At 33.2% G+C, this 21,767-nt stretch overlaps 1 protein-coding gene across 1 annotated transcript in view; it reads right to left on the bottom strand.

Annotated features, from left to right (window-relative positions):
• Window positions 1–432: 432 nt before the first annotated feature.
• LOC125049760 (homeotic protein Sex combs reduced) overlaps window positions 433–21,767 on the bottom strand; it is a 32,374-nt gene continuing 11,039 nt past the window's right edge. The window contains exon 3 of the mRNA XM_047649207.1: window positions 433–1,783. Within this exon, the coding sequence (XP_047505163.1) occupies window positions 1,479–1,783 (305 nt within the window). The 3' untranslated portion in view covers window positions 433–1,478. The remainder of the gene's footprint in view (window positions 1,784–21,767) is intronic.

Here is a 21,767-nt window from a genome sequence, read left to right as displayed (position 1 = left end):
TATAGAGGAATAAAAAAGTTAAGTAAATCAAAGAATAGTATTAACTATTAAGTACATTATACAGTATTTTTGGGTTTCCATTGAGACAATTTTACGTGGTTTCGTATTAAAGGACGTTTATTCTAATAATAAACAATTCTTCCAATATCAAAAGTATCTTAACAAAGTATTTTTCGATTTATGAGAAAATTGCTTTTGATAAAACGTACTACATATTGTGAGCCCAAATCCATTCATGAAATGATTGGCTACTTTATGAAATAGTACGATTTTATAGAGTTTTCCACTCAATGATCAGAAGACATACTATTTATGACTCTATACCTTTATGCGGCATGGAATCAAATATCTACGTGTTTCACTGTTTATTATAGACAAGTGCCTTGAACCTGGCAAAAATATTGTGTCCCCCGAACAATTTGCGACCATATTATATTACCAATTGGTTAGAGTTTGAAATATTGCGCTAACGCAAGTTACGCGCCGATATCAATAGACCATGTATGGAAAAGAACAATGTATTGAAATTTTGTAACAATATTATAGCCAATTAATACGTAATAACCAATTACTAGATTGTAACGCTATATATATTGTCTCTATAGAAACCCTTACATTCTAGATGTGAAGAAATTAGGTAATTATATTATCGTTGGTTGAGACTTTTACTTTACATTAATTTATCTATTACGTATAACTAAGTAATGACGTAAAACTATTTGTATTAAGACCTTAAAATTATTTGTTATTTACACTAGAGACAGGAACATAAAATAGTTCTTTAAAAGTAGGTACTACATTGAATATATTAAATTTCCAAAATACCTACATAATATGTTATTTACAGTAGAAATTAATCTAGATATTCACAAGTAATCTGAGCTTAGAAAGTCAATAGCTTTTTCAAAATTCGCAACTATTCGCATAAACCTAATAAAACAATTTTTGAGATTTCCATTTTTCGATTTCCCTGTACAATTCCGAATTTGTTGGAAAAGCGATGGCTTATCTACATTCGCCTATTAAATTGAATTAGTATTGAAATTATTTGCATATAACTCTACTTACAATATAGACATAGCCATCATATACACAGTATAGTATTTCTAATTATCTGTAACATTTCTTACGTATAACATTATGCAGATCGAGCAATCATTTCTGACTAGTTAACTTAGTTAGATTTTACTAGTGTGGGTAATTTTAAAACGTTGCACACTTTGCAATTGCTGCACTTTTCACGACTTAAATTTTTGAAATTCCTCGCATAGACTCACTAGGCGTTATATTTGAACTGACGACTTCATTTATCACTTGTCCATAGTCACTGACACTTAGAAATTTTTCGAGCAGCGAATATCTGATTCAGTCTAATTGCTGTAGTATCTGTCCTGACAATACTACATGCAACTCCGTTGACACGGCCGACTGCATATCTAGTAAATCAGTTATCCACTATTCGAAAAATTCCACTGATCCTATGCGGATAGATGGGCAAATTGGCTAGGGTGAAGGTCGAACTGGTAGGGGTGGCCATACGGGTTCATATGGTAAGGAACGATATTCATTGACGCCATCTTGTGTTCCTTCTTCCACTTCATGCGCCGGTTCTGGAACCAGATCTTGATCTGCCTCTCGGTGAGACAGAGGGCGTGGGCGATCTCGATCCGTCGTCTCCTCGTCAGGTACCGGTTGAAGTGAAACTCCTTTTCCAATTCAAGCGTTTGGTATCGCGTGTAGGACGTTCTCTGTCGCTTTGTCTCTCCGTTCGCGTTCACGGTACCTGGAATTATAATAAAAATATATGAAATACACGTCAACCGTCATGTATTATGAATTACCCTGATCGGAATACTAGATACGTTGATATTAAGGGCTGAATGTCCGTTTTAGCGGCTATGAATAGTTGGCTCGATCGAGTTCGTGCCACGCTTGCTCGATTGTGATGTACAGCTTGCGGCAATGTGCACGATTCTGAACAAGATTTCTGTTAAGCGCTTATAAAGCACCGCACAATTTATAATAAATTAGAATTCATTAAAATAAAATCAAAAACATCAGAAGAATATTATCATATCATACACAAGATAGGATGATGGAGATGGATGCAAAGGAGTCTTGTAGTTATCTAATAATAGTACCACTAACAGTCAGATTGTAATATTGTCTTAATAAATATCATTTAAACCTTTAGAATTTTTTCAATAATGTGCCTTTTATTTCCTAATAAAAAAAAATATTTATGTTTTTGTCAGCAAGTTGTAAGTGCATAGGATTTTAAAGAACGTAGTGTGAATCGTGTGCATCGTGGGTTGAATGCCGCACCTGTCACACCACGTCTCGGCGCAGCCCACCGAGCGTTTGGACGGCCGCCAGTCCATGATCGATATGCGACCTGTCTTCCAAATTAAACCGAATCATTTGTTACATTTCTTTAACCACTTTAATTAATCGTTTGCCAAATTTTCAACAATTAACCCCATCTTGATTGTAACTCATGTCTGCGAAATGAGGTGATAAAAAGACGGAAATATACGAATATGTCCTAATATTTTTATATAAGTATCTTATTTAACTCAGTTCTACAGGATTAGGACGCCACCACAATCATATCCATGCAGGTTGTAAGTGACTGAAATCTTTCAATAAAGCATGGGAAAACAACGTATACTGTTTCGTCTAGAAACGAACCCGAAAATCCGGGTTCTACACGAAATGCGATAGCCACTGCTATGACGATTAAACGTTTGTTATTATAATGAGTTGACAAGGCGCATATATTGATTTATTGGCATCGCTAAGGAATTGATTACAATATAATTAGCTAGGAACAGGCGTAGAAACCTCTTTAGAGATACTATTATTAATTCATCTTTCTGTATGAGTTGAAAGACAAACTTTAAATGTCCGCCATCTTATAATACAATTGAAATTAATAAATTGAAATACAGCAGAAGCGTACCCTTATAGCGAGACGTCAAGCTTGCGTCGATAAAGATGTTTTAAAACTATAAATATTCGATGTCCCTCGAGTACTAGGAGTGAAAAAACTTTATGATTGAAATGTTAGTGACAGCTCGATGCACAGACAATTTTAATACACTCGCTAAGAATACAATGGTAGTTTAAGTTATATGAAATTCAATCATTCAAGATTATGGTGATGAAAAGCTTACAATAGCTTAATTTGAATTGTTTAAGGAAGTGCAGATGAATAGGAAAATCGGCGAACAGGTAAATGTGATATATCACTGGAGACAAGCGATTACATTATGCCATACATCATTTGAATTATTGACTATTGATTCGTGTTAGGCGCTTTATAGATTTTTCTTTGCCTTGACGGACATTAAACCTTGCAATTGCGCGGAAACGGAAAATTTTAATATAACAGGACCCAACTTTGCACGGATGGAAATTTATTGTATAAAATATTTTGGAAATGAATATAGTATTCTAGTCAATATATTTCAGTATTTTTATTTATTAGATACAAACGTACATACAACTATGTTTTTTTATATTTTTACTAGCGGCTACTCCGACTTCTCATGGCTAGAAATTTATTTTGACTCTTCTGCTTATTAACATAGGCTTAATTTATACAATAGTGAAGCATTCTAAAGGCAAAAGAAGTTTTTAAATTGATCTAGTGGATTTAGTTTATTCGCTAATAACATACAAAAATACAAATCTTTCCCCTAAATAATAAGAGTATAGGTTAATATTTTACTATGAATTATAGGTTTGGATTTTTATAAGGCAATAATCAGCATCTTAAGGTATGAATGTATGTCAAAAGCGTATTGGATTGATTAAAATTTGATGCTTGATAGTTAAAAATTTATTTTCAACCTGCAAAGAGTCATCAAACATCGCAACATTAAAAAATAGATTTCTCATCTCATCTCATTTCTCATATATATAAAACTAATAAGGTATATTACAAAATAATGTATCGCAAATATATTCTAAAATATTACAGGTTTTTCCAGTGTAAAGAGCCTAAAAGGAAACGTTATTTTTCTATCATAAGTAATTCTAGGTCACCGGCAATTTATATTCTGTCTGGGTCTAGACATATTGCATGGTCGAATTTTAAATGAATGACGTCCTATTTCCTATGGATGAGACCAAAATTTGAAAACTAAAACAGCTAGTGTCTGGAGATGATCTTGGTTTTTCATGCATAGATATTAGGCTGCCTAGATCTTATACTGGGGTTATATTTTTAAACTATTAAACATTAAATCATTTTATAACAGAGATTCTTAGCTTTTTATAAGCGTATTGAAAATGCAAAAACCTTCATCACACTTAAACTAATTAAAAGCAGAATGAATTATTGGAAACGAACTAAAAGCTCCGGCTAATAGGTAAGATTTTAACCAAATGGCAATAGAAGATAAAATATATGCCCTTATATTTTTCAAAATACATTAGTGGCGCTACAATCCTAATTGGATCTAGGCCTCAGAATTTTTAATCTGTTTCTTAAATAGTCAAGTAGCAAATAGTAGCACGCCGTCGTCTTTTTGGGTCTAAGGCAAGCCGGTTTCCTCAAGATGTTTTTCTTCACCTTTCGAGCGAATGTTAAATGTGAAATGCGCACATAGAATGAAAGTCCATTGGTGTACAGCCTGGGATCGAACCTACGACCTCAGGAATGAGAGTCGCACGCTGAAGCCACTAACTATCATATTTTTTACACATCACAAACATCTTTTATACTTTTAAAGAAAAATATCTAATTAATCATTATAAAATACCAATAAGAAAGAAGCAGAAATTTCGCGGCTGTGGTTTACAGAAAACCAAGAATAACATTTAAATGTATTTATAAGTAGTGTTTGTTTTAGCATGCGACAGCGCTGAGGTAATGGCTATGCACCATTATGTTATGTATCATAATGAACTTTTCTTCATACGACTGCATTTAACACTCGTAAAATGAATAAAAATATCGTAAGGAGAGTGGCATAAACCCAAATATCAACGACGTGTCTGTTACATAAGGCTGATTCTAATTAGGCAAAAAATACTCTAGAAACAAATATAGTCTGAGGCCTTGAACAAGGTCTTAGTGCCAGGGGAAGGGGGCTAGGATTGAGGCCACCTTACCCACTTCAGCGCGGGATATAGGTACCTACCTACCATTGGGTTTTTGTGGGTAGGTAACACCGGCTGACACGCAGCCGCGCAACGGGGTATGCATCACGGCATTTACCAATGATGAATTAAAACAAGAGCTGTAGATAACTTTTTTTTATTATGCACTATCTACTATGTACCTACTATGTATACTATCTTTTTTTTTTATAAACTTATCATAATCTTAATAGTTGAACCAAAGGTTTAATGTAACGCACAGATTGGGAGTAACATTTCTCTTAAGCTATTAAAAACAATTCGAATTTCTTTAATCACTGCCCTGTATATAGAGAAAGATTTATAGTTTTTTAAGGCTATAAAAATAAATAGTTATTAAGGAAAACGTATCAACGCAATCCAAGTTTTAGCACTCAGGTATCAGGAGCTCCATATGCAAAGTAAAATTGTTAGCGAAATAAATAATAGGTACTTTTGCGTATACAGTTTAAAATTCCATTCATCGTCTATCTATCAACTGTGGTACAAAATAAAATCTCTAAATATGCCAACATAAAAATGTTTAGCGATAAAACATCAAAGAGCATGACTAATGATATCAAGATCAAAATAAATATGTGTAATAAATGTGTCGTGTATATTTTTTACACTCATTGCCTATGGAACTTTACGAGAGCTTAATATTTTATAGCTAATTCAAAAACTATTTTCCACAGCTGTATAGTTCTTAAATTGAGGTTATATGTTACAACAAATAAATATTTAAAAAAAAAATACCTTTATACCGTTAAGGGTCTGTTTCACAATGTATGGATAAAGTACCATATAGCTATGCAACACATAAATTATTTGGAAGATAAATTGTGCTATTTGACATTCATCAGACTCTTAACTTATGATGGACTTTATGTGACGAATAGCGCTATCAGACAGTCGTGAAACGCAAAAATTGTGTTTATCCTACCAATTATGAAGAACTTATCCGTACATTGTGAAACAGACCCTAAATCTAATGTTATTCAAAACTTGAATCCACGATTGGGTACATATCGATTTGTAACAAAAACTACAAATTCCAAAACAAAAACATTTAACCCCGATATTTTAAATAAATAAGAAATAATGGAATTATAAGTTAAATGATTACAAACATGGACCTTCAGACCTTATATGGAATTCAAGCGTAAATACTGTAATTGGTAATGCACTTACGAAAGATAAGCGCAAATAAGATTAAGAGATAATATCAATCAATATAATGTATATTTATAGATTTATACAAATACATAGTAGGTATGCTAATTTCAGTAATTTATTGTTAAAATATAAATCGTAATCCTTAGTTATTTTTGCGTTAAAATGCCTATTTTTAAAGCATAATTGCATCTTTTCATAAAAATTAAGTCAAATTTATTGCATTAATATCCGTAACTCTAGTCTTAGAGGTCCTACTAAATAGGTACAAAGCAAACTATTGTTTCACAAACTTCTAGTTAATAAATAAATCAGTGGCGCTACAAGTTCATTAGGTCTGGGCCTCAGATTTCTGAATCTGTTTCATGATAATCTTTCAATCTAATAGGCAAGTAGCCCCCTGTGCACACGCCGTCGACTTTTTGGGTCTAAGACACTTTCTCACGATGTTTTCACCGTTCGAGCGAATGTTAAATGCGCACAAAGAAAGAAAGTCCATTGGTGCACAGGGATCGAACCTACAAACTCAGGGATGAGAGTCGTACGCTGAAACTACTAGGCAAAAACTTGTCTAACTTCTAGTTAGCAAAACAAAAACCTTCCAAAATAAGTTGTTACTAAGGCCACCCAGTCGTCATTTGCTATTATAAGTACCTCAGTGCATACTCAAATAGAGGATCACAGAATAAAAACACATAAATCATAGCCACTCAATTCAAATCTAGACTTTAAGCGTAAAGGCTAGATCTCATTTATTCTAAAAACTTGAAGGCTATAGTCGGAATATGATTTTTACAAGGTTTCGCTGTTTTGATATTTTTCCTTGTTATTGTGAATTTAAAAAAGTTTTTTACGTTTGTGGAGTTTTTTTTTTTTTAACCTTAGACATACATCGTTTCTGTGTTACTAATTTTTCTATTTGAAATAACCGAAAACAACCGAACAAAAAACCGAAACTGCTCCTTATTTTGGTTAGGTCAAAAGGATACCAAATGGCTGAAGAGTAATATGTTTTTTTTAATAACAGGCTATTGATACGATACAGCCAAAGATCGCAGCAGCATTCACATCATCCGAATATCCGTTGCGTAGGCGGCCTTTGACACAAAATACGATCTAATTTGAAGTCATCTTGTACCTTGAGACCTTAAGATATTGAAAGTTCAGTGAAGTTTTATAAAAGATTCCATTAATAGTTTGCATATCAGTAGTAATAGCATGACATGATAAATTTTATATGATATAAATATATGCAAAGCAAGAAGCTCACTGAGAAATAAAACAGGATATCAAAGGCGGATTTTGCGTTAATTTTATTGCCGTTAAGGGGTAATTATTTTAACATGTCGCTTGCCTATCACGAGTCTACTTAAGATACCTGCGCGTGATTCTGTTTCGAGGCCTTTTATTTTTAAGGCCACTATCTCGCAGACTATCGCGGTAATGTGTTAAACTGTCTCGCGGTGCTTCTTTACAAAAGTTTTGAATTACTTACAGTTCTTTTTCTGATTGAATCTCGGGTCGGTCTCCGTGAAACATATATACCTACTTTGCAACGCTAACAGTGTATTAAAATAATAGTAATTGCAAATATATATTTGCTAGAACATTTGACAGTGCGATATAAAATAGTAGAAAACAAATGACGGCGCCACAATCGTTCATATAAAATTACAAACATGCTTTAACAAATCTTGAATTCATAAAGAAATATCATTGAATATCTTTAAGGTTAAAAAGTAGTAAACCAGAAGTAATCATTAACTTGATACATTATATTCAACTAATCTAAATTCTACAACCTCAATGGGCGCACAACATTTTTGGAAAACGGAATGATTAAAATGTATCAGTATAAAATATGTGGTTGTGTCAATATAACTTTTAAATGTAAGTGGGAAACAAACAAATTAACGGCATGATTTGCTTTTATGATATATTTATGGTTCTTATAAATACTGACCAGTTAAGTCGGCTGTCAGTCGGCAGACATAGTCCAGGTTAGATAACTTTTTAGCTTCAGCCATACATCGCCCAACAAGTTTCAATTTTTTTCTACGCGATTCGCCATGATTACTTTTTTATTCACGTTCAGTTCTTTTTGCAATTTTAAAAAATTACAACACGAAATGCAATAAGGTAATTACAAAAACTCAAGATTTCACAAATCGCAGAAAAAAAATTGACAAATCACTAGTGTAAGTGTTGCCAGGAAAATATATTCTTTTAGTTCAGATATAAGTACTTAATTTCTACTCTTTTATTGCGCACTGTACTAAGAGTATTACCATGAAAGTAGAGAAGAAATGTCTATTACATACCTAATATAGATGATGCATTTGAATGATATTTTCTTAGTCTTTTTATTACTTTTTTGGCTATAAACAATTTGTAATCGTAGTACTCAAACCCAAATTAAGAACTTAATCAGATATGAACTCTTGAAAATGATGTAACTATGAAATGTAGGTAGATACTTAAATAAAAAGCTATATTATATTTTATATATATTTTGTTAATAACTGCTATTTATATATGTATTTAATTTCTTCATTCACGTGACTCAAACGGTCACCGATTGGTAGAAGAAACGATGACGCAGCATGACTGACAATTAACGCACTAAAAAGTACGTCACAGAGACTGGTGCGACGCCATCTTGTATAGAAGGTTTGGCGGGTTATTTAAATTATCAATATTTAAATTCAATACTTAACAGAATTATATTTAATTGTAAAGGCGCCATGTCACAAATAAATTATTTTAACTGGTTTTTAAAATCTTATCAAATTCTTGTCTTGTCCATTTAAAATAAGTATTATTGTTACTTACTTTTGATTTTTTGAAAGTCTGTAGCTTAATATAGACTCCAAACTATTCACAGATGAAGTTGCGGGCATCGCGTACTAAATAAACAAATGAATCTAAAACAACAATGCTTGCAATATACTGAGTCATATCAATTAATCATTTCGTCTTACTATCCCATACTGACAACATCCTCTTAACACGGTGCATGCGTGTTTTAAATTATGTCATCAGCCAACCGTTCGTGTGTAGTTACGTCAAATGTCAAACTGTAAACTGCGTTTTGGCGCATTGCCTTCGAACTGTCAGAAATAACGCTTTAAATGTGCGACTGGATAAAAGAATATTAATCGACTATAACTGTCTTGTTTTGTGGAAACTATAATCATTATGTTGCATAATATCATAGGTGAGTTTCATTAAATTGGACGTAAAATATAATTTTACCTCCGCCCATAGACATTCACAATGCTAGACGGCTTAGTGAATTTCTATATTTATTGTGTACTTTACCAGCTTTTTAAGAATCTGTATGCTTGTTTCTTCAAGTTGTATTGGTTGGGAGGTACTTTGTAATGCAGCTGGTCCCACATATATAGTAGTAGTGAGGGAAAAATGAACTTGATATTTACGTGGTGGTACGAGGGGAAATGTTTAACTAAATTTAAAAAATAACCAGTGGCACTAAAACCTTCTAGGTGGTCAGCTTTCTGTTCCTGACACACGCGTGATTTTGGGTTGCCGGTTTCTTCGCGATGTTTTCCTTCACTGTAAGAGTCGAGTGTTGAATACGCACATTGACTGAAAGAGCATAGCATAGCCGGGGCCCGAACCTAAGACCTCGGGGATGAGAGTCACGCTAAAATCACTAGGCTAACACAACTCGCTGCTAACTAAATTCAATATAAATACCTACGTGATTAGTAAATAACGAAATTGAAACCTTTAATTAATATCGGATCTTAAATGATAGTTACAATTAATATACAAATCTAATCTCAACATAAAAGGGCACCGCGATTGGTCCAAAGGCTCTCAGATACTGAATTTATCTCGAATCAACGACGTAGAATTATTAAGGACGCTAATATCTTGTACACATTTACATAACACGCAATAAATCTATGCGCGGGAGTCGGCGCCGTTGATAAATTCTTATTACAACTTTTTGATCATCTATTTCTGCGACGCCATCTAAAATTGTAAGCGGTTTTGTTAGCGTTGACATGTACTATACGGCTGTACGCTACCTGGAACTATGAATACGCGTAGAATAAAATAGAAGGGATTCTGTGGAATACTTCTACAGGACTTCTATTAAATTAAGCAATGTAGGTTTAACGCTTACTTAATTAATATTTAGGAACCAGTTGGCTCTAAAGTGTTTCCTGTTCTTCACGTCCGGTCTCTCTTTTCAAAAAACGAGTCGTAATCTTTAATGGTGGCTGTACACACTCGTCGAGACACCCCGAGACAGGCCGAGAGCGAGAGTGTACAGTAGAGCTCTCGTCTCGCCTCGCTTCCTCGCAGTTGGTCTCGCCTCTCTCGGTCGCCTGTCGGTTTTTGCGCACGAGTCAAAGGGTCTCGCGAGTAAAACGAGAGCGACCTGTACACACTCGTTCAATCATTAAATTTTGGATAATATTAAAACTTTATGATCCTAATTACCAATTTCTGTTGCGGTGTATAGTGACCATCTTCTTCTTCGCCATGGCTTCGTATTTTTTTTAATGGTTAATGTGAAGAAAATTATAATAACTCATTGCACAAAGACAAACAGCAGCAGCGGTTGCCACGTCCATTATCAACGGTGTTTTAAATACAATTAACTTAACGAGTGTGTACAGGCTGCGCTCTTCTCTCGGTCCTCTCGGCCGAGACTCTCGGCGAGAAGCTCTCGCCGAGTGTGTACAGCCACCATAAGATATTAACAGGTACCACTTCTGTATTCGAAGCATTCAAGATAGGTACATATATAACAAACAAGATATACGAAATGTTATCATTATCATATACGTCTTTTCGTGAATGATAAAAGCTATAATATAGCTGTTGAGATTTATAAAGTCTGAGTTACTTAATAACCTTAAGTTTATGAGTACGAGTGACCAAAGTCAATACAATTATAACGACACTTAAAGCAGGTGGACATATGGGCAGATGGGATACACAAATACCTGTTCAATATTTAACAAATCGATCATACAGTAATATTATGTTCATAGTAAGAGTTTTATATTCACGTTCGATATATGTATTTGTGTAAAAGGAATATAGGATAAAGCGTGCTGTGTGATTGAACAATCTTACATTTATTTATAGAACATAACTCGACAATATTAGTGTCATTACCTTAAATACAATTTTAACTCAAGGAGAAATATTAATAAATATAATTTAAATCATTACCGAGCCAATAACACCGTAATAGATAATTATTCAAATTTAAATGCATAAAAGATTTCAAATCAAGATAAATGATAGTATTAATTTTCATACCCAATATCCTTTAATAACTCGTTTAAGTTGCTTCTAGCCTGATAATGTTCCTACCTATAATATTCTATGAATGGAGGTTACATAGCTATTGTCTGATACTGTGAAAATATCTATATTTATTGCTAAAATGTAGTACACCTATTGTCTACAATTGTGAGTTGTCTGAAATAGTTAGAAAGAACTGGTCTCCAACGTACCTCGACTGTTACTGTGTTACTATTAGAACAAAACACAACCGCAAATATATAATGCTTCTAGCGTTGAGAGGGAAAATCAAATTACCATCGTGGTCTAAAAAGGTTTCATAGAATTTTCTAGATAAGTATTAATAAAAAATGAAATGCTTTCAGATCGCCCGGTTTCACATGCAAAACCAAGGTCACGTAAACACCACATAACAATTATAAATATAAGAACGATGAAGATCGTTTATCTGCAAGACAAATTGCTTAATGGCTTTGAGAGGGCCTTAACCGGTAAGTAGGTAAATTCCAAGGTAGCAAGTGAGTGGGGAAATAGACATGTATGTGTTTTTGATATTATATCTCTCTTTAGTCCATAAGTAGTATGCGACTGTTGAACATACAAATTATAACGTAATTTCGTCTAGTTATTCTCACACGAAAGTTTTGTTTAAAAGCCTTATTTTATTTCTAAATTCCAATATAAAGCAAATTAAATTAAAATAATCATACAAAATAATATTTAACATATTTACTTTTACTATTCTCTTACAAGGCTAATAATTTACGAATGTTTTCCGATTACCACGAAACGTTTAAAAAAGCAATAATTTAAAAAATCATCCGACAAATGATGCCATAAATTATAGTTAATAATACGCACGCCCAGCATCATGTGCGGAAAGCTAATTGAATATTAATTTTTAAATAAATCTGGTTGAACAAGTTTACAGAGGTCACTTGTTTAGGGTTCTTTAGTATTAAGCTTATATAGCCGGGTTTTATATAACACAGGGCAAGATGTATATACATTTTTATTTATCGTCATATTGCAGCTACAAGTAGGTACAGATTATAATAATTAATATTCAGTCTATTAATTAATCTTCGCGTTTCGTAATTTTAAATTTCGAATGCATTTGAAGAAATATAAACTACAAACTTTTACACGCACGCAATTAAATGTTAAACTTCTAGAAGTTTGAGGATATGTAGGCTTCGACGAAGATAAGAGCAATAAATAATACGAAGACAATCAAAACTTATGTTCTTAAACAATTGAATCATGAACCTGCTTATTTTGTCTCCTAATGTAACCTCACCTCGGCGGCGTTACAATCACCTTCTGTTCTCGTAATTTATTACTTATATCTCGAGCAGACGCGGTCACCGAACATAAACAGACAAATCGGCCGATTACAAGACATTACCTGCTCGTGGTGGTCCCAAATGCACTCATTATTACTTTCTTTGAAAAAAGTAAAAGTATAATAGCGAAACTTAGTAGATTAATTGGTCTAAGGAAAGTGTACAATAGATGTCACATCACAATGCGACCTTGGACATTGTGAGAGGAATTTTGCGACATTTGGCGACGTTTGCAAAGTTTGATTTAGTGGACCTTCTTTGTTGATTCCCGTATTGTTTTAAATGCCACTTGCGGTGAATTTGTAGCAGAACCAATTGTATGCATTATGCGTAAGACATTGTTATTAATAACGGGGTATAAAGACCTCGACTGAGAATGTATGTAACGTAATAGCTTGGGAATGGGAGATGATATCATGGCATACCTACCACATGTACCGAAAGTGAGATACGCTTTTACTATTAAACTGTTTCAAGCATGATAAAGATTGTGTACTTATTTGACATCACACTAATCAAGGGCATTCCTTAACAAAACAAGACGACCAAAAAGTTTTAAAATAATATTCCATAAACAATGTTATTGCTAGTTATTTTAGGTCCTTATTATAAATTATCCATGTCCTTCCTCACACATTTCAATAATCACCAATATGTGATTCAATTTATTTATAATCTGTGGCTTGTTTTATTGCAGAAACATTTCCACGCGTGAAGAGGCGCGCGAGTGTTCTGTCACTGGACAAGCTTGCTCCCAAATACGCGTAGGATTAAATAAATCCCTTCGTTAAGATGAAAAGCCGTCATAGAGTATATTTGATGCGGAATAATGCGTCTATAATCGCTGCTACTTTAGTCACAATCAAATGATTGCTCTATTAAATGTTTGGTATCTATAGACATAATAAATTCAATAATTTTCATATTATTTACATCTTTAATATTGTTCGTAAAATGGGACAAATATTTGGAGATCGTTTTTAATAAATAATAGTATGATTGTTTCCGTGTTAAAATATTTTAATTTACCTATTTACAATAGCAAGCTAATAAATTTTTCATATTAACACTGCTGTCCGATGCCGACGTGCAATTCGCATAATAATTACCTAATTATTGTAAGAAAATTACAATTTTGTTGCTAAGAATAAAGTTCTTACAACATTAGCTGCTTTAAGAGTAAGTGATACTCTAAATATACCTAGGCCTCTTCAGATGAGAATCGAACCACTATTGTATGCAAGAATTTTACTAGGTTTGTGCGGTTGTATAGGAATAAAATTAATCAATTTATACGCTAATAACTGAAATATCCAAATTCCTGTTACTAATTGACCTGAGAGCAGCCAGTTCTATACGTGGTAAATAAATTATAGACGGACATAGAAAGCCTATCAGTTTATTACAATGACGCTCGTACACCATAGGTATACGTATATTGTACAATTTTCAGTCTTAATGTTCACATATAATACGATTTTCAGCGTAAGACTTAAAAATTTGTATCAAAAATTAATGAAGCATGCATCGTTTTATCTCATAATCATTAAACAAACACGCCCAGATAAGCAAACAAATTCCGAATAAAAATTACGTAAACTTTTAATAGACTTCGATATCCGAAGATAAACTTCTTCCCGCTTCGTCAGTTATCCAACAAATTAGTCGGTGTCACTACAATAATATACAATAAACGTAAGCTCCGGCCGTCGCATAAATCGCTCAACACTTGCAAGTAATGTTTTGTATAGAGTTTTCTTTCGACGGAACTACTGCCGTGTAGCGGCCTGAATCTAGTAAATTAATGCTTGAAAATGATATACGATTCCTTGAGTCTTGAGACGTAGACTTTCTATTCTTAGATTACAGGATTTAAAACTGGTTAGAACCAATAAGTAAGAAGTTTTAGTAAATTATTCTTTCAATTGTGATATATGCTTTGTTTAATTCTTTAGACAAATGACTTAGGTATGCATTTGAGGGTAAACAGGAAAAGTATTACTGAGGCCCATTGTTATTGATATTGAAATGTTATTAACAGTATCGTATGTCTCAATAAGTGATCGTCAAAGCTTTTATTATATATTATCAGTGACGCTATATCCTTCTTAGGTCTGGACCTCAGATTTCTGTATCTCTGACATACGACGTCGACTTTTTGGGTCTAAGGCGAGCCGGTTTCCTTAGGATGTTTTCCTTGATCATTTGAGCGAATGTTAAATGCGCAAATAAAAAGTCCATTGGAGCACATCGGAATCGAACTTATGACTCCAGGGATATTTAATAATCAAATTAAATTCTATTTAAAAACAAGATTTTTTCGATTTTGAACTTTTCAGTCCACTTAATAGTTTAGCATTTTGCCTGTGAGACACTCATAATAGAAGAAATACTTGCAATCTTTTGATAAGACAGATGCGTTCTATTGCCAATAAGAAAATATATAAAACAGTTTTAATACTATGGAATGTTTATATATTTGATTCATACCTAAGAATATCTAAGGATTATAATGCTACTAGCCTTTGTAAACGTTAGCGCGATCGTGACAAGAAACGAGCGGCTTGTAAGCGTCACTCACGACATGTCAAAACAAACTCTGCGCAGACGCATAAACGTTTTTCGCGGATTTTCAACGTTTGTTTATGTTTTTGGCGTTGTGTACATTTTGTAGATTTAGTAGAAAAAGATAATTGGATTCAATATTTAACGATATTATAGTATATAAAGTTAATAATTAAAGTTATTCAGAGATATTCAGAGTTTTAGAGATTTATGCAACTAATAAGGATTCAATAAAGGACGCTATCCAAACCCAAGTCTCCCAAGATATTATCAATCAATAAACTCGTGTGTAATTAACGTTAATGACATATATAACTACATAATTAACAAAAACAACAACAACAATTGGTGACTGAATTTTTTTTTCGTAATAAGCTACTACAGCAGTGCGAAGTCTACAAATCAGTCTAAATAATAAAGATACATAAACCATAGCATTTAAAAAAAAGTAAAAAAAATAGGTTAACATTATTCCCGATAACCCAACCTTTACTTAAACCACCGAGTTGGTAATTAAAAAAATTCCTTAATTTAAGTATATTTCGTGCATCACGTAATTATAAAGAAGATACACAATTAGCAATTCTATGTCCCTAAAATTAAGTTCCAAAATGCAACGTTATGAACATGAAACCTACACAGCCTTACAGGTTCTACGTGTAAGTACGTATAAGCCATATATGCTCCGCCCTGCCCAGCTGATTATAATGAACCAATTACGAAATGATATCTTATCTCCTTCGTTTTAATTGGTACTTCATTGCTATGCATTGACGTATAAATCTGTCAGTAATTACATCGTTGCAAGTGTAATTAGGTTATAGTTTTGTTCCTTGCAAAGTTAGCTTTGCACACGGTAGCTTAATACTCAGTTTAGTTTTTTTTTTCAAATTGAAATAGTGTTTGAGTTCATGTTGTATATGAATATGAAAATAAATAATTGATATAAAAGTAGAGTTTTTTATAAATTTTATTAGTTTATATAATGTCCTTCTTAGATTCATTTTTCTTCTTAGATTCTGCAAAACCCAGGCCACTTGTAGCGAATGCCAGAGATCAGGGCACCAAAAACCATAACTCATTGGATGTAACTACGGACGTAAATTAATCAATAAACCTTTTTTATTAATTTGACGAATATTTAAATGATCCTAATCCTTGGGATTGATTTGCTCCAGTTCAAACAATTTGTATGACTCAAAACTTAGTTATTAAAAAGAGTGGCGGAAAGTTACTTGCCAGTTCTTCTTGCCCCTTGACTTGTGAACTGTAAATTACCTAGGTAAGTAATTAATTACCTAATGTAATAACGTATATGAATAAAGTTATTTTGACTTTGACTTTGATGCCATAGCAGAAAAGGTCAAGAGGCAGACCCAGGAACAGATGGAGAGATTGCATCGAAGAGGATTTAAGAGTGATGAGAAAGTTTACGAACTGGATGATAGTCGCCAAGGATCGAGACCAGTGGAGGGGAAAAATACCCATAAAGCGTAGTAGCGCTACTGATGTATTAATGTAGGTATATTATGAACTTTTTTTAGTTTAGATAGAGCACGATCTATCTAGTTATATAGTCCTATCTTGCCCTAGGCTATAACTTGTGGTTCCAGTAGCGGCGACTCCTACACTTTATGTGCTTGTTTTTGTAATTGCAAAGCTCCCTTAGGATAATGTTTATAAAATGATTTTCAGTATGGAATAGTTTTTAAAAGCTTGTGTTAGTGAATTGAAGGACCTTTGAATAAATCACAAAAGTGAAGATTAGTTTCTTTTCTTACTACACGCCAAATTATAATCGATTGACTAGGTATAACGAGTGTCTTTTGTTCGAAAGGTTATATTCAGAGACGAGACGATGACTCCCGTATGACAACAAGTTATCGGATTTTTACATACGGGTGTATTTTTTTATATAACATGGGGCAAACGGGCAAATCTGATGTTAAGTGATACCACCTCCCATGGACTCTCACACTGCCAGAAGGCGCGCAAGTGCGATCGGCGTGCGGCCTTTATAGAATTGGCACCCTCTTATCTTGACGGACTTAGTCACATTGGTATAAGATCCGAACATGCTCCGATGATGACAACTTTGAGGCTCTAATCAGCGAAAATACTAGAGATCCTAGAGATAGTAATAGTTCGCGCTGAGTCTCGACTCTGGATATTTCCCTCGCAAAGCTGGTATAATTGTTTTATATCATTAGATACTTCTTTGTACCCCAACCAAGGTTCGGCCACTAACAAGCCAAGTATAATTTAGTACAATAATAACCATGAAAATGGTATTGTGATATTAACTTTAATGATTTCTAAATAAGGGCGAAACTATACTTTATACAAATTCTACCTATAGTCGCCACAAGCTACATTTCCGGTACAAATGACAGAATCTATTAATAAATCCATCAATCTGCTATTGGCGGTTTAATTGCACATTGTTTATTACGCTTTAAAAGCTAGGGAAAGGAAACGCAACGATATTTTTTCCATATAACCATTAATATCTGTCTGTTGCTTTGACGCAGCCCTAGCTAGCGGTTTGGGGTACAACTGTTCTCTTGTTAGGGATTCGAATATTAACTTAGTTTTAAATCATAATATTCTGTGGCTAGTGGTAGACGCAAGAGCGGATAGTTCGGACGTCCTGGTATCCAGTTCTGACGAAACAACACATGTTTTGGGTGAAAAGTCAATCTACTACATGCCTTAAAATTTTAAATAACAAAAGAACACAAAAATGTATTCCTTTCCATATTTGTTAGGAACCAAACGTATGTTTCAAGCATAAAGTAAAACTTAAATAAGACGTCATATTGTATTTTAGAAAACATTAATTTGACATTTGTTGTAGAAACAGCCAAAAATACATTCGCAAAAACATTTGCAAAGACGTAGGTCACGTCTTTGTAGCAATATGGTATTGATCAGTTGAAGAATTAATGAACTGAGTATGTCAACCCGCGTCACACGAAGACTTTTCAGGACCCTGTGTTGGTATGTCTTCAACTTTAATGGACTGACATTCTGTGCCAATTTGAGTAATATATTTCACATAACAGTTTCGTATAACTCTATTCTAGAGGATAGTCTAGAAGAGTTGCTATATGATATAACGAGGTAATTATATAAAAGGTGGTGAATATTGTAAGAGTTAATAACAAGTAAGATCTTTGATAAAAAAACCTTTTTCTAGGAATTATTTATAACTGAATTTAATAGTTACAATTTTAGTGTTAGGTACAAAGTGCGGTTAGTAAACATTTATAATTAATTTGATCTAATCTAATATTGCATTGTACGCGTTTATGATACAGGTATTTACTGAATGAAGGTGCATTCTATTTAAGACTGAATTAAGGTTTTAGATGAAATAAATGAAAATTACAATTTAATAATAAAATTGACTTCAAGACCTGGAAATTGTTAGAAATTATTAAAGGAAGGTCTCTAAAAATAAATTTAAAAAAGTTAATTCTCAGTAGGTAATTTAATTAAACGTAAAAATACATCCTTAATCTTATGTTGGTTTTATAAAGCGAATCAATTGTTTTTAAAATTTTCTTTAATTGAATAACCATTTATCAAATAAAATTCGTCTTTAAATATAAGGGTGAAAGTTTTATTTCGTTTGACCAACATCCCCCGATGGATTCCTGATGCCGAGACTAAACTTGTCTACAGACTATTTAAATTCCCTTTCGGTTCGTTGCTTTGCTGGTTTATACTCAGCCGTTAATTTTAAATTAATTGAATAAAACACTTTGACTCTACATAATATTATTATATATTAATGTTTGGATTAGTTCCAACGCGGCATACCTACACAAAACTATACTATTATTATTTGTCTTCTAATTAAAATTACAATATTTTATATAAGGTATACAAAACAACATGTACAATTTATTTAGATTCACCCAAACTTATTAAAATGGAAACAAATTTGTTTAATAAGTATTTGCTGACTGTATTAAGATAGTCGTCTAAATCACGCTTTAAAATTATGGACGTTTTAAGGAACTTTCTTTCGTTGTTTTAATACGAAGTTTCACTTAAGACAAGTTAGGTCGATAACTTTAAAATTAAACGTAACAATGTCTAACATCGCTGACAGATGTTTTGACAGCCTCAAAATTAATTGTGACGTCACGCTGTCGTCACAACCGGCTCACCCAGGATATTTCCGCTTCCATGTCATTAATAAAATGAGCAATAGCCGAAATATTTATCAATGGCATAATCGATACAGAAACAATTATAAGCACATCCATCAAAATTCTCAACTCTGTGCATTACAAAGGTGTTTGAATTCTTTAAACAGATATCGAAAAGCTACCTTACGTCGTAGACATAAGGTTAAGATTTCATAAACAAATCGTGGTAATTATATGTACGCTAATTTAGACTTTATCGCCTATAGTTAAGATGTAATTTTCAATGTACGACCAAAGAAAGTAAGTATAAAATAACATTAGTGTTATCGTTGGTCTGTCACACAGCGAGAACGTCAAAGTTCGAAGAGAAGAACGCATTATAATTAATAGTTGATGATACATCGAGCCGGTAAACAAAGGCTTTGATAAATGGATTATAAGCTGATAGCAGAAAGTAGAATGGATATCATATCGGTCAGTGCGTCATTTGAAGAATAAAACATATGTTTTGGACAATTAAAAGCTGAAAAATGATTGGAGTACCGAATATATTTGCATAGAAACCCTAAAACACTACGTTCAAGGGGAACTGTAGTGTTGGTAGATCGGAGAAAAATAATGTATTTGGAGCCACAGATCAATAGGGCGTCGAAAGGCAATACCCATAAGATAGATATCACCATGCAGAAACGTGTTCAAAAGGCTGAAGTTATTAATTTCAAATATAATCCTATCCATTTCCAAATACATAGATAAAACAAAACAAATCTAAATCTCTGACGTTTTTGTCACTGTTAGACATATAATTAAAATGACATATCATATGTCACGCTTAAAACCACCCCATCATTACGAAGTGCTTTTATTCATTACGTTTGACAATTTACATTCGTGTGAACTGGGACACTTATAAACACTTTCACCTTGGTGTTAGATATCGTATGATTAAAGATGGTTATAAATTATAGACCTGTTGGGCTGTGAATAGTTCTAGGTTTTGTTTTTGAATTATAATTCTTTCTGCGCGGGTGTGAGAATGAAGGTTTTATATTTTCACATTTTTAAAAATAGAATTCCTTTTTCGAAATTGAAGAGCTTCAGATATTATGAATTAAGCATGTTTATCAAATGTTATCGTATAAATGTATGCCCATAACACTTAAAATTCTGTACGGCCTTTGATGGTTCCGGTACTTTAATGTGCCATTTATTTTAACAGATTCCTTATTTATCTATATAAAATTATCATTTGGCAAAAACTCTTGAATTTATTATGTGCTACTAAACTGTTTATTGCTTATACCTACGATCGTAACTTCAGACGTTCAACACGTGTGGTTACAAAATCAAATTAAAATCATGTTTGATAAGATCGAGTGGCGGTTATGGAAATTTATGACTATATTACCTGCGCAGCCGCATCGACAAAAAGCTGGTTCGGACTACGCAATTATTTATGGGCTCCGCAAATGATTATAGTTTACGACCGTTTGACTCGATACGCCTGTGGCGTACGAACAGTGGTTCTCTTAATGGGAAAGGAAAACCGTGTCATTATAATAATTTGATTAATTGAATATATTGCGAATTGGTGAGGTCATTGGTATCAATGAACCGCATTGTTAGTGTTTTATATAACAGTTACTTAAGAGTGTAGTATGCAAATCATTAATTGTAAATATATATATTTTTTTAGAACAGGGTGCAAACGGGCGGCAAGCAACCTGATGGTCAAGCGATACCGCCACCTATGGACACTCTCAATGACAGTTGATAGACAGGGTTTACGAGTAGGTTGCTAGGACTATATATTAACGATTGCAATTGGTAAAGGTTGCAGAGTATGTACTATTTATAGGTAGCTGAATAGTAGAATTGCCAAGGTTAAACAATCATTAAAACACAATTAAGTAAGTACCTTTTAAGTACAATTGATTTATCAATAAATTGGATGTACAGAAACAGGAAATACTTTCATTTCGGTCGCCATTTAGACTACGCTACCGGAAAATGTTCTAAATGCTCTTTGATCTTCTTGAGTAAATAGGCTTTTGCACCTTCTTAGCCAAAACGAATTTTTAAGTTAGTTAAATCCTGTGGA

The sequence above is a fragment of the Pieris napi genome, chromosome 5 (assembly GCF_905475465.1).
Source record: "Pieris napi chromosome 5, ilPieNapi1.2, whole genome shotgun sequence".
Lineage (NCBI taxonomy): Eukaryota > Metazoa > Arthropoda > Insecta > Lepidoptera > Pieridae > Pieris > Pieris napi.
This window is presented reverse-complemented; position numbering and strand designations above follow the sequence as displayed.